This window comes from Lonchura striata, chromosome 5 (assembly GCF_050655825.1).
Source record: "Lonchura striata isolate lonStrDom1 chromosome 5, ASM5065582v1, whole genome shotgun sequence".
NCBI lineage: Eukaryota > Metazoa > Chordata > Aves > Passeriformes > Estrildidae > Lonchura > Lonchura striata.
Genome location: NC_140707.1, coordinates 67,319,933 through 67,333,795, shown reverse-complemented (window position 1 = coordinate 67,333,795; position 13,863 = coordinate 67,319,933). Strand labels below are relative to the sequence as shown.

The 13,863-nt window shown below is 42.9% G+C and overlaps 1 protein-coding gene and 1 long non-coding RNA gene across 3 annotated transcripts in view; one reads left to right on the top strand and one right to left on the bottom strand.

Annotated features, from left to right (window-relative positions):
* Positions 1-8,274, bottom strand: part of PPP2R5E (protein phosphatase 2 regulatory subunit B'epsilon) — a 72,907-nt gene extending 64,633 nt beyond the window's left edge. Inside the window, exons 1-2 of one of the 2 annotated variants that reach the window (XM_021554518.4) lie at positions 7,791-8,274; positions 5,027-5,190 (exon numbers count right to left, since the gene is read on the bottom strand). In XM_021554518.4, coding sequence (XP_021410193.1) covers positions 5,027-5,183 — 157 coding nt within the window. In that variant the 5' untranslated portion in view covers positions 5,184-5,190; positions 7,791-8,274. The remainder of the gene's footprint in view (positions 1-5,026; positions 5,191-7,790) is intronic. The other variant, XM_021554519.4, reaches the window with a different exon arrangement.
* Positions 8,275-8,401: 127 nt separating this feature from the next.
* Positions 8,402-11,605, top strand: LOC146767426 (uncharacterized). Its single transcript, XR_014955800.1, has 2 exons — positions 8,402-8,517; positions 9,465-11,605. It is a non-coding gene; the product is annotated as an uncharacterized LOC146767426 (long non-coding RNA).
* The last annotated feature ends 2,258 nt before the right edge of the window (positions 11,606-13,863 follow it).

Below are 13,863 nucleotides of genomic sequence, written 5' to 3'. Positions count from 1 at the left end.
AAGATAAGCAGGCAGCTCCCATGGAAGCCAACAGAAAACAAACTCTGTCTTTCTTCTTCTACAACTCAAATCATAACATATGATGAGTTTTAGATGGCATCCATAGGTCTACAAAGGCCTGGATACTTTTTTTATTATAAAGGAGTATTTTAAAAATTCAAAAGTAACTGCATTTGAACAAGAAGGTGCACATCTTTCAGTTCTCAGTCAAGAGTTTGTGAATTGTTAGGACTTTTTATTCTTCAGGATCCTCAGCATTTGACCAATAGATAAGATTAGTAAGAAAAGCTTATAATAAAATCTCAGCCATAGGGAAATAATTTAATGATCAAAAGCCAATAGCAAGTGGAAAGAGATTTTTCCCTTTTTGACTATGCAATGCTCTTTTGTTACCACTACACCAATTCTTTAATGCCATGGAAACTATCTGATAAATGTATTAGAAGCTCAATAAATTTCATAATATTGAGGTAGCAAAGCAATTGGTATTGTTGACAGAGAACTTCTGCTCTGAGTGCTCATTTTAAAGAGGAAAAACCATCTAAAAATAAAAATCACACTTTGAAATGTTTTCAACAAAAATATACAATAGTTGCAGAGAACATAAAAGTAACCTCCACTAATTATATTAAAGCATTGGAAAATGTGGAAGGATGACAGGAAAAAAACACACCCAGAATTACAAAAATGCGATAGAGATGATTTTACAATTAACAATCTCGCTTTTGGATGGTTTACTTTGCCTAATTTCTGTATTTGTAACGAGGGCAAGGGGGAGTGGGAATGATGATGTGAGTTACATGCAAGTTTTCTGTGCAATTTCTCAGGATGCTAAATGTGCATTTGTAAGACACATGATGTTTTTAATCATCTCTGTGTATGTTTGCATCCTCTGAACACTGCCCTACCTCTACAGACACCAGGCAGAAACACAAATGAACTCCCCCTCCCCCTTTTACAGGTAATACTGAAATTGCTTTGTTTTCACATGTCCAGCACTTACAATATATACTCTTTTTCTAGCCAAATGCTTTCTAGCATTGCACTCCTGCTGTTCCACCTCTAGAGACTTCTAAGTAAAAAGAGCAGCTATACAAAATGAAAGCAAAATAGTCCTCCAATAAATAATACACCTATCCAATGCATCTACAATCCTGTTTTTATCTACAGAACAAGCTCGATTTGAGGCACACCACAAACCTTGTTAGCAAACTTGGGAAGGAATCTCAGGCACACAGATGGAATTATTCCATCCCAAAAAAGGGCCCTTCACCAGGACTGCTCTGTCACAAGCCAGTTACACCTAAGGCACCTGTCAGCCTGGGTAATACCAGCAGCCTCTTCAAAGTACAGTCAAAATCCATCATGCACTGCAAGATACACCAGGGAAAAGCATGCAACCTTCAAAAAATGCATGTGAGAAACATATAGAAGAGCAAAAACAGGCAAAATGCAACTGTGCCACAACTCCTATGTGCACTTCCCATCCCATTCCTCTACACTTGAATCAAAGGAGAAAACACAGGGTTTAAATCTGACAGTAGACAGATTTTAAAAGATAGCTTCAAATCAAATTTAGTCACAATGCAATAAATAAAAATATAATGAAATAATCTAAAAATTTAAGTCCTTACTCGAGGCAAACAGTAGTTTTTTGACTTGGGGCTTTTGAAAGTCTGAACTAGGCCCAGCAGGGCCTCAGAAGGAACATCTTGTTTTACAAATACATTAAATGTTTGTTTACAAACTGATGCCATATACATAGGTGTTTTTAAAAATATGAAAGTAATAAATTGATTTCTTTATACTTTTTTTTTTTCCTGAAATGAGCAACACTGAAAATTCCAGTTGTTCTTATTCCATTTCCTAAATAGCAGCTTATCCTTCAGACTTGTACACAGCATCAAAACATAGCATCTCTCTTATTTTTCTTTCCCAAGTATTTTTATTACCAAATGAACAACAACAAGGCTGGCTTATCTATCTGTTTTTGCAATACAGGCGTGTATGCTCACAGAAGGCAACAGACTGCATTAAAACACTACCAAAACAAGCCATTTCACTGTATGTGACTCTGCCCCTAGGGAAAGGAAGGAGAGCAGATAAGATGTGACAGATGTGTAGTCACGTCACTTAATACACTACTGGAAGGTGCTCAGATCATTATGGTGACAGGCAGAGTATAAAAACTTGCAAGGAATGGACCAAGCAGTTACCCAGTTTTCTGCACACATGATTCTTGTAATCACGGATGATACTGAAAGCCATAAAGTGCTCTTTGAGACAAAGCAGCCTGCCAATGTCAATATGCAATATATCCACCAAAAAAAGAAAATTAAAAAAAAAAATAGAAGGGACCACAGCATGTATGTTTGTGTAAGCAAAACTCCTCCATCATGCATATGAAATACATCTGATGAATATGAATTTGAGGTCTGTCCTCTAAAAATTTCCCATACAGAAATATTTCTGAAGATATTTAATTAAACTTCAAATTTACTCAAACCAGGAAGCTTATCAATTGCACATCTCCAAACTAAGTTCAGTTTTCTGAGACTTTAAAAAGCTACTCAGCTGGTATCTCTTCTCTATTTGGGTTTAAAAGACAAATTTTTCCAGGATAAAACTTGAAATCATACGGTTACTGGACAGAAGTAATAGGACTGGTCACTTGTTGGAAAGTGAGTGCAACCATAAGAGTTAAAAAATAATCAAGACTTCCATTAAATTGGTCAAGAAAAGGATGAAAAACACAGGAGAAAATAATTTCCTTACTTCTTGCAGACTTCACCATCCTGAACGCTACAAACATTAATGTAGGTCAAGAATATTTCCAAACAGCAGCATGATTTTTAGCTGCCAGTGTCCCTTCTGCAGGGACCAATAGCTCTGCTCTTTATGGAGATTGGTAGGCCCAAATCCCACAAATTCATCTGCACAGGATCCCTGCACCTCTGGGAATCCGCATTAAGGCAAAGAGGGAAAACTAACTCCCAGGATCACACTCTTCATTTGAAGCTGGACCACTGTAACTCATTATGACACTAATCATAAATGTCTCACCAACACTCTCTGCTCCCCATCTGTTTGTTTTATCTTATTATAGTTTTATATCTCAATCCTCAGGACTGGCTGCAGTAGTCAAATTAAACACCTGGACACGCCTGTGTTTCTGCAAGGTGAGGTTCTCACTGTTTTACTTCTGCTTGTGCCCATGCCTGGTTTCCTCCCTGAATGGGACTACAGAATAGAGTGAAATAATTATTGCATCCATTCCTTCATTTGTACAAATCCAAATCCAAATATTTTTCACTAGTCCCATTGTTTTAAGCCAAAGGATAAACTCCAGTCACCTTCTGAAATGCAGGAACTGGCATGAAATAACCTGTATATCAAAAATTACCTGAAAAAGTGTAAAAATGAGCTTTAAAATTATTTGAAATAAGTATTTTCTTCTTTATCATATTGTCACAAAACAACAAAAGAGTTCAAAAACAAAGAGGAAAAAAAAATTTTAGAATCACAGAATAACCTGAGTTGAAAGGAAACCCACAGGATCATTGAAGTCCAACTCCTGACCCTGCATAGGATCACCCAAAGAATCACACATAACATTCACTGCAGACTACAAAGTCAAACCAGCGGCACCACCCAACCCTGAACTGAGGAATCCTGAATAAAATCATCACCAGGCACAGTGCAGGGGGGCTGGGTGAACATTTTGTTTGACTCAGGATATTCCATTTGGGCATTCTTACAGGGAGCCACAGAAAGAAGCCCACAATATTGCAATGACAGGTCCACTGGAACTAATCCTAGAATCCTACTTTTAATTAAATTTAAAGGCACACATTAAGGTGAGAGATTTTTGGGGGATTTGGGGTATTTTGCATTTTTTTTCCAACTACTGTATCCTTATGAAGTGGAGCTGAGAACTAACCAAAGTGCAGTTCCACATTTGTTACATATTTCAATACTCTGATTAATACATTTGTCAAACAAGGTGGATGAGAGAATGTGGGGAATATACTTTCCCAAAAAGAAAGAAAAGTGGCAGACACAGTATTAAACCTATTAAACTTCCTATTTTCCAGAATTATCAGCACCAGCCATGCCTTTTCTCACTACTTAGAGCAGAAATGAAGAATAGCAATGAAAAAAATACACAGAAGTAAATAAACCATTTGAGAAGTCAGTGTTGAAGATTTCTGAAAGGTGATTTCCTTTCCCTCACCAGACAGACATTCATAGAGGTGCTTTTGACCCCTGGATGTGTAGTGAAATTCAGTGACAACTGAAATTCAGGAGAAGCTGTCAAGGTATCACAGATATTGGCATCCTTTTAAGTGTAGTATGCTGGATCGTATTTTTCCTTCTCAAATTAGAGGTTAAATCTGGCAGCAGAAACTCAACCAGCACTGGGATATGCAAGATCTCAAAACACCAGGGCATTGCCTAAGACCAGATTGGCAGCATCTTTCCCCTTGGGAGGCTGCAGCTCATGGGACCTTTCCATTTCAAAATCCAGCAGAAGGCAGGACCTGGGAGTTATCCATGCATAAATGGTATGAGAGGGGATCCCACCTCCTCTCTTGCTGTAGGCGTTGCAGTTGGCACTTCTATCACAGGATGCAGATCCACACACCAAGGAAAGATACTAAAAACCAGTCTCCTTCAGCTCACAAGCCCATTTACCCTTACCAAAATTACTGCTGATTTATGTCAGCTGCTGAGGATTCACAAACCAGAACACTCTTGCACCAAGCCTGAGAGCCTTGCAAATTCAAGTCATGGTAGGGGTTAACATCAGCATTTAAAACTTTCAAAAGTATTGCAAACAATTACCACACCCTCAAGTCACAGATAAAATATTTTGTAGAGCTTAAATACATATATATCTGGCATGACACATTTCTCAATGCCTGCAAAATTTCCCTGCAATTCCTGACAATAGAATACTTCGATTTTAGAAGTTGGTTGTAGAGCAAAAATTGTTTTATTTATTAAGAACTGTGTTTGAACTTACCTTTTAGCAGAGGCAGGGGAGTTAACTCGATAGGCTTGCCCTGAGACCTGAACTGGGAGGAGCTTTGTGACCTCTTCTGTCTGGCTTTTCTGACGGACTTCCGAGAAAATCCGTCTACTTTATCCACTGATGGAGGAGTAGTTGGTGCTGAGGACATATCCCTACTGAAGGAAAGCACATGTTAAAAATGTGTTCCAAATGAGTGAAACAGGTAAAGATTAACCTAAACTTTGCAATTATCTTCTTCCTGCACTGCTCTCCTGTTGACAACTCACACAGATAAACTGGTGAGAGATCTAACCCATCTTATGGATGGAATAAACTTAATGGAACTTAATAATTAGTGTACTAATTCCTCTTGCTTACTTTTATCTGTCTCTTCCAATTGCCAAAAAATTTCAGACCTAATGCTGACATCACTGCATTGAGAATTTCATCATAACACAACTTCATACACCTGCAGACCTGATTGTAGCTTTAAATTATGCATTCTTTGGGATGAAGTCACTTCAACTTACTCTGCTGAAGAATGGGTACACAAAAAGGCACAGATGTTTTTTTGGCATTAAGGTCACCCATATGCACAGGACAAAAAACACAGGACAGAACAAAACCTCCATTTATTTGCCACACCTACATACAAGATTTTATAGAAATTTAGGAAACTATAGTAAAAAGTACTGCCATGTTTCACAGTTTCACTAACACTGACAAACTGTGCATATTACTTCTTTATTCTCCCCTTCAGAAAAACCCAGTTATTTTCCTGGTGTAATAATAACTACATGTGAGTGCCTTTACATGTAGTTATTCCATGGCATTTCTGGACGACTGGCAGTGTGGTAGCTGTAACTGCTCTAAGGGCATGAGACAGACAACGTTTGCAGGGAGAGGCAGAGAGCCAAAAAAGGCTTCTGCAAGCAAAAGTTTGTTTGTTTCCCAACTTCAGCTGGCCTAAGCAATAGGCATTTGCTTCTTCCTACAAAACCTGCCTAGGTGGTACTCCTGCAGCTGATTCTGTACCACTAGCAAACACTGAATTACTGCGTCCAGCTGTTTTATTTACCAGTCTGGTCCCGTCTGTTAAAAAGGCCCATCAGAGCTTGATGAAACACATGAGTAATACTCAGGGGAGAGGAGACAGGAGGAATTCAGGCCTACACAGTTACAAGCAGCTCGGTGCACAGTTAACTCCAGCAGCCTCCTCTGCATTACTGACAGACCATTAACGAGGGCAGCTCTGGCGATTTCGGCCAGGACAGGCACCCGTGCGAAGTTAAGCATCGGCGTAAGCACTCGCAGGATCAGGGTCTTAGAGCATGTCCTTGGAAAGCATTACTCGTCCTCAATGTCTCTTGACTTCAATTACCAAAGTGACTCGTGTGCTACAAGAAGTTGATTCCACAACATACAGAACACTTTCGAGCAGTTATTATTTTTATTGAAATATGTGGTTACTCGTCTGCTTCATAGATTATTAAATCCACTGAAACGAGCATTATTTGGGTTTGTCTTTTGTAAGAAAAGCTTTCGAAAGCATGATTTGTTGCAACAGTGTAAACAAGCCCCAAAAGATAAGAACTATTTAAGGCAAAATTACATATAGGTACACTGAATCTATCAAAAATGGAGTATAAACTCCTTAGGTTTTTCAAGGAAGAATGTGCAGCACCCAGAAGCTGAACTGTGCAGCTGGCATTGCAATAATGAAAAAAACCTCATTCCATCTTTTTGATTTCTCCTGAGGTATTCTTTCACTATCAGCTTAGGCTTTCTAAATATAATATACTATCAGCAACATGAACCCGTACCTTAAACTGGTCTTGTTTATCACCCAGGCAAGAAAAAAAAAAAAGAAAAAAAAAAAAAAAAAGCCACCATCACCAGGGCATTCAGGCCCCAGCCAAGATTAATAAATAAAAAAAGTCAGATAAACTGGAATAGAATGGCCTGTACTTTAGTAACCCACTTCTAAGATTTCAACAGTCCGCCAAAAAACACACAAAGTTACCTGTTACATAAACCAAATTCTGAATATATCAGCAAAAATATATTCCCTAAACCTGAATCGGTTTGGCCCCATCTCATCAGAAAGCTTCCCCTCCTCATCACGTGCATCATTAAAGTGTAACCATCCCTGCAGAAATGTTTGCACGCTCTCTCCAAATTAAATTAAAAAAAAAAAAATAACAGAAATAACAATAATGGACAGCGACTAAAGTAGATCACTTAAACTGCAGGATCATTGTGTCAGCAAGGAGCTTTACTGACACTTCTCTGCTGTAAATTTAGTAACAGTTTCCCTAACCTGCTTTATAAATTATTAAAATCTAATTCTAATTCAACAAGACTACATCCAGCCTAACAACCTTACAGTAAACACTGATCTTTTTTTTTCGTCTCCCCAAACGAACATTCGCTGCCCTGCATACACTATCACAGGGAAATACTCTGTTTCCACCAACAGCCGGGGGGGGAGGGGGGGAATAAAGCCCGAGATTATTTATTGTGTGCGAGGGGTGGAAAGCTGCAAACCCGGCCACCGCTCCATTCCCCGAGTATTTTGGAAAATACGAAGCCACGCTCATCAGATCCGCCGGTCCCGGGGGTGGGGGCGGGGAAGTGAAAATACCGACGGCTATCGGCGGGGAAGGGAGCAGAGGCGCAATGCTCCGCTCCGGGCTGTCATTTCCAGACGGGATCTCCGCAGCTGGAACATGTCCTCCCGCAGCCCCCCGCGCCGCCGGCCCGGCGATGGAGTTACCTTGGCGCTCCCGGTAGAGAAGCCGGAGACGGAGGGAGGCGGCGGCCTTGGCGGAGCGCGGCCGATGGCTGGCGGCGGCCCGAGTGCGGATCTCGCCGGGCTCGGTCGCTGCCGCGGCGGCGCAGGAGCCCTGTAGGCCTCGGCCTCGGCAGCGCGGCCTCCGCGGCGCAGGGCGGCGTCGGCGGCGGGTTCAGGCGCGGGCGGCTCCGCTCAGTCCCGTGCACTCCCCGCTGCCTGCGGTGCTGCTGCCTCTTCACATTCCCGGAGAAGGGCCCTGCGAGGCGGGAGCGAGCCGAGCCGAGCCGAGCCGAGGGGGAGCGGCGGGCGCGGGGGGGGCAGTGCCGGGCAGGGCGGGGAGCGCTGCTGTTCCGCCGGCGGCTGGCGCGGGGGAGAGCGAGCGGGGGGTCCCGGTGGGCGTCGGGGGGTCTCGCTCCTATTGTGGCTCTCAGCGGGCTCCGGCCATGGCACTCGCTCGCACGCACTCGCTCCTCGCTCACAACCGAGCGCGCTGCTGCCACCGCCCCCCGCCCGCGGACCGCCCCCGACCGCCCACCGGAGCCGCCGCCGGGACGCGCCGCCTCAGTGGCGCCCGGAGCCGCCTTGGCCGCCGGGACCGCCGGGAAAGGGCCGCCCCTGCCCGGCCCCGCCGCTCCCCGGCCCTCGGCGGGGCCCGTCGGCCGAGCAGCAGAGCCCGGCGCTGCTGAGGGGAAACCGCGCTCAGGCTGAGGTAAAGCCCGGTCGGAGCCTCTCGGGGGGCTCGGAGCTGCTTCCCGGGGCGCGCTGGGGGCAGCCGGAGGGACCGAGCGGCGGTTCCCTGCTCTGGGAAGCAGCGGCTGCACCCCTCGGAGTTCCCTGCTCAGCTCTGCACCCGTGGGTTTCCTGGCCCAGTGTGTGATCGCTGTCTGCATCGCTTTTTTTTTTTTTTTTTTTTCTTATTTTTGCCCCCAAGAATACTTATATATACTTAGAACCAGGAACCAGCATAATGACTGCTTGTAGATACTATGGTTAAAAATCATAAATTTTGTTTCAATTTATCTGCCCGGTGGCTTGGCGTTTGATGGTTTTGGTTTGTTTGTTTTTGCTGGGGGTTTTCCCAAAATACACCCAATGGCTACAGGGTAAGGAAGCTGGGCAAGGATCTGCAGCACACAAATCCTGTGAAGAGCAGCTGGGGGAGCTGGGGATGTTTAGTCTGGAGAAAAGGAGGCTCAGGAGTGATGTTAGTGCTCTGCAAGTCCCTGAAAGAAGGGTGTAGCCAGGGGTTCAGTCTCTTCTCTCTCAGACAAGTGACAGAAATGAAGAGACACAGTAGGGGATGTCAGGGGAAGTTTAGGTGGGCATTAGGAAGAATTTCTGTACGGGAAGGACGATTAGACATTGGAATGGGCTGCTTAGGGAGATCGGTGGAGTTACTGTCCCTGAAGGTGTTTAAAGAAAAACTGGATGTGCCATGGTCTGGTTGACAAGGTGGTGTTCAGTCACAGATCTCAGAGGTCTCTTCCTACCTAAGTAAATATGTGATTCTGTAATGGTGTTAATATGAATGTTATGTTTTAAAATAGGCTCCACCATTTCACCTGTATTTCTGGCAGAGAAAAAAAGTTGACATCTATGAGTAGCAGCCCTCCTATGTTGATGTGACCAAATCCTGATGTACAGTCTTTTTTTTAGGAAATTGACTCAAAGGCAGTTTGAGAGCTGGTTCTTTGGTGGGTCAGTCACACCCCTGCTGTTTGTACAGGTACTGAATCCTCTCAACAGTACTAAACCTGCAAAGGATATCTAGTTGTTGTCCTACTCAGCTTCCTGACTCAGCTTTTGGCATAACGGAGTAAGTGAGACTGTGTCAGACTTGATTTAAAGTCATTTAAGCTGTTGTCAAACTGCTTTCAAAACTGCTAATTTTAAGCCAGTTGCCTGGTCCAGCTCCCACTGAGGAACCTGCAACACTAGTTAAAAGCTCATGGCCACTGAAGTATAACTGTAAGGGATGTGAGCAGTTTTGCCTCTTTATATCATAAGATATATGTCTCCCCTATTTTTTTTTTTACCTATAGACAAAGCAATCCTGCTTCCTTTCAATCCTTCCTGATGTGGCACAGTTTTAAACATCTTAAGATGCTTATGTCTTCTCCTTGTGTTGTCTCAAAATCATTCACATATTTTTTTTTTTCTTAACTGTAGCACCCAAAACTGGACATTACTAAAATTAAGGCCTCAACAATGCCAGCATCAGCTGTCCTGCCTGTCACAGACCCCATTCCTGTTTACACATGCCAATACAAGTGCTTTTGAGTCAGTCTGATCTATTCACAATCTTGCTGACCTGTTTTACCCCCGCATCCATTTCTGCTGACCTCCCAAGCCAGGTATTTCTCCCTCAAGTAGACAGTAATGCTGCTTGAGAAATTATTTCCTGCAACAGCCCTAATGCTGTGCCTTCATTTTTATTTTATAATCAAGCAGTCAGGACATCTTTTAAACTGAAATTCCACGTGATGTTAAGTCAGAGAAGTGTAGAATTTGTCATCCTCTGTAAATTGATTGCATTTCTCAGAAGGATTGTATTTTAAAAAGCGAAACAAAGATTGAACTGTGCCACAATTACAGAAGGGTTGTGTAACTCTAAATTTAGAAGAGTGATTTGTATGTATTTGTAGACATTTAAAACTTTACATTTTCTTCAACTAAACCAGCTAAAATAACTTAAATGAAAACAAGGGTGGATAACAAAGAATGTGCATTGGAATTATAGCAATATAAGGTAAAATATGGCAAAAACAGTGCAACATCCCATTAGTGAGGGACAGAACCTGTATTTGTATGTGTTTTGCTGTTCCATGTGCTTAATTCTGATAGCTCAGAGTTCCTCAGTTCTGCTCACTGTCCTGTGTGCTGCTTTTGATGTGAGCAGTGCACTGAGCAGCTCATAAAGCTACTGGCAGCATGACCTGCAGAAGGGAGGCTCTAACACAGCCTGATGGCTACACTGGCACTTGAGGTGCAGTTGAGCAAGTCATTTTACATGATTGTACTTCAGTTTTCCTAGTATGAGATTAATCCATCTTTGTAAAACATCAAATATCTAAAACTGAAGCCTGTGATGTGGGTATCTATTAAAATAACTGCCATAGAAGGGATAAAAATCAACAGTGCTGTCCAAGTCCACTGTCCAGTGCACACAGATGGTTTTACTCTTATTTCTGACTTTATATGTATAATAACTACAGAATTAGTTCTTCAGTGCAGCTGAACAAGCTGGTAAATAATGCATTCAGCTAATTCATTTCTTAGATGGTCATCCTGTAGTCTGATTGGTCCATTTTGGCTGTGTAAAGCATTTTTATGATCTATTTTATATCAGGTGATGTTTGGACAGTAGCAATTCAAGAAAAAAAAAAAATACAGGCTTTATCAGGGAATAAACAGAAATCTTACCTTTTCTTTGTCACGTGGCCATCAGATTTTACGCTGTGGGCTTCCCATTTAGTTCCTGGCCGCTTTCTTTTTTCTACTTTAATCTGTGATGCCCTCATCTGTGATGAGATTTCAGAGCACAACATAAGATATGCTGATATTTCAAAGGGGGTGCTGTTACTTGGCCTTCTCCTATTTTCTATTTAGCCTGTATTTTGTAAAAAAAAAATTGCTGCTTTGAAAATGGTTTTGTGACTCCCAAGCAGAGATGGAGAAGAACTGAGTACTGCAGGTGTTTTACATAGATGTGTATCTGTATATGTTTATGTATATGTTTGTATAAATACATGCAATACCGATTTGCAAGAATAAAAATTAACTTTCCTCAGATAAAAGTTCACATGACCAACATCTCCCATACAAGTGTGTGGGTATATATATGAAAATATGTGCACATTCAGTACCTGCAGCCCTTCCTGGAGCAATAATAAATCCTTTTGATCCATGTTTTTCCACTGCTATCAAAGGTACAAGACAAACCTATTCTTTTTAAAACTTACACTGCCTCACTCTCTTACAAAAGGGTTTTTTGAAAAATACCTGGAAAAGAATTTTCAGGGCCAGCTCCTCACCAGTTCGGCTCTGCTTTTTAGCGCTCAGACAGTTGGAATAGCAGACAAGAGCCCTCCAGAACAGAGATTTTTGTACCAGTGACTCAGATTTGTGCCACTTCACGTTTTTTTGTGTGTCTGGAGTTCCACTATGGACCATCTGTTATGGCCACCGAGGCAGGAATACAGAAGCTCTCATCCACATTGGCTTTCTGCTCTTTGCAGAGCAGCTTATCAAACAGGATTGCTGCGGAGATACCAGTGTGGAAGTCCTGCTGTATTGAGTGATAAACATAAATGGATCTAGCTGGAGCTTGTTTCACCAGGCACATGTGACATGTTTGTCTACAGGAATGGTCACATAATGCTCCATAAAGAATCTCCTATATGTCAAAAGGAGCATTATCAGGGTACCATGGGATTATTCTAGATATTCCCTGTTCCAATACTAGGAAGCAAGGAAAGATTTGATCTCCCCAGAGAACTAATTATTCAGACCATCAGGAAAAAGACCAGCCAGAGAAAGTGCTATGGAGGAAGCAGCAGAGCTGTTTGAAAAGGCAAATCAGCATCTGAACAAGACTTTTCTGATACATCTTTTAACAAAAAATGAACAATGTGGAACACAGCATCAAAGTAACTGTCCTGCTCCATCACTGGGATTGAAAGGGCACAATCTTAGACTTTTTTGTTTATTTTTTTTATCCAATTCACGTGTAACAAGAAAGCATTCTGCTTAAGTCTGCTCACCCTGCTGTTGACTCCTGATTCATGTTTTTGGTTTTGGGGAGGAGTGGTGTGGCTTTTAGACAGCGTTTGCAATTGCCACACCAAGTTTCTCTAATAATAAGCAAGTGCTTGTTACAGTTTCCTCCTGCTCCTCCTCATATCAGCTGTGCCATGGCACTGTCAGCGCCCTCAGGAACTGAATTCCTGGTGCGTGTGGGGTAAGCATTTTAGGGTCATAGACACAACTACCAGAGTGGGAACTAATTCTTCCTCTCTGTTTATAGACACTGCGTCATTTGAGGTCTGTTGCTGTAGTCAACATGGCAAGATAAGTAGGAGCTTGCTCGCCTTGGCAGCTGGCTAGCTGCCTCCTCCAGCACAACTCTGCTCTCACTTATTCCCCAATTCATGGGTTTGTTCCTGCTTTGTTCTCCTCCCCCAGCATCTTAACTTGCCTCCAGGCCCCGGGCACTCCTTGAAGCCAAGTTTTCTGAAATTTTTTGTTCACTTTGCTTCACTGCCTGTTTACGTCTTACCTTCCTCAGGCTTTGCACTCCACTGCTGGGCCAACTCCCCTCCCCAACTGTCCCTGCTCACCCCAACTGTCACCTACAACTGCCCCAGAAGGTTCTGGTGCTGCCCCTTGTCCCAGGGCAGTACCCACTGGCACCTGACACTGCCTGGAAACAGCCACGTGTGCTACATGGTCCCCTGTGCCACTGGGGGATGTTGGAGTCTCAGGTGAAACCAGCTTGGCTTGTGCTCTTTGCTGTGTGATCAAGTGTCCTTCAAGTATCCGAAGGGAGCCTCCAAGAACGATGGAGAGAGACTTTTTGAGGAGCATATAGTGACAGGACAAGGGGGAATGGCTTCAAACTGAAAGAGAATAGTTTAGATTATGTATTACAAAAAAAATTCTTTCCTATGAGGGTTCTGGCACAGGTTGCCCAGAGCAGCTTGGCTGCCCCATCCCTGGCAGTGTTCAAGACCAGGTTGGATGGGGCTTGGAGCAACCTGGTGTGGTGGAAATTGTCTCTGCCCATGGCATTGGGTTGGAATGAGATGGTCTTTCAGGTCTCAAACCAAACCATTCCTTGGTTCTGTCCCCTCCTGCACTTAATGTTTTACACACCAGTATATCCACTGCCATAAATAACCATCCTCTTCAGGTGAGCAGCTTCTATTGTGGCCCAGCTTCCTACTTACAGCATCACTCTGGAAAGAACAAATGAGTAAAATACCTCTGGTGTGTGTGGTGCAGGTGCCCAGAAAGTGTGTGAACTGTAGCATTTCCTAATTCCCACTGAAGCATC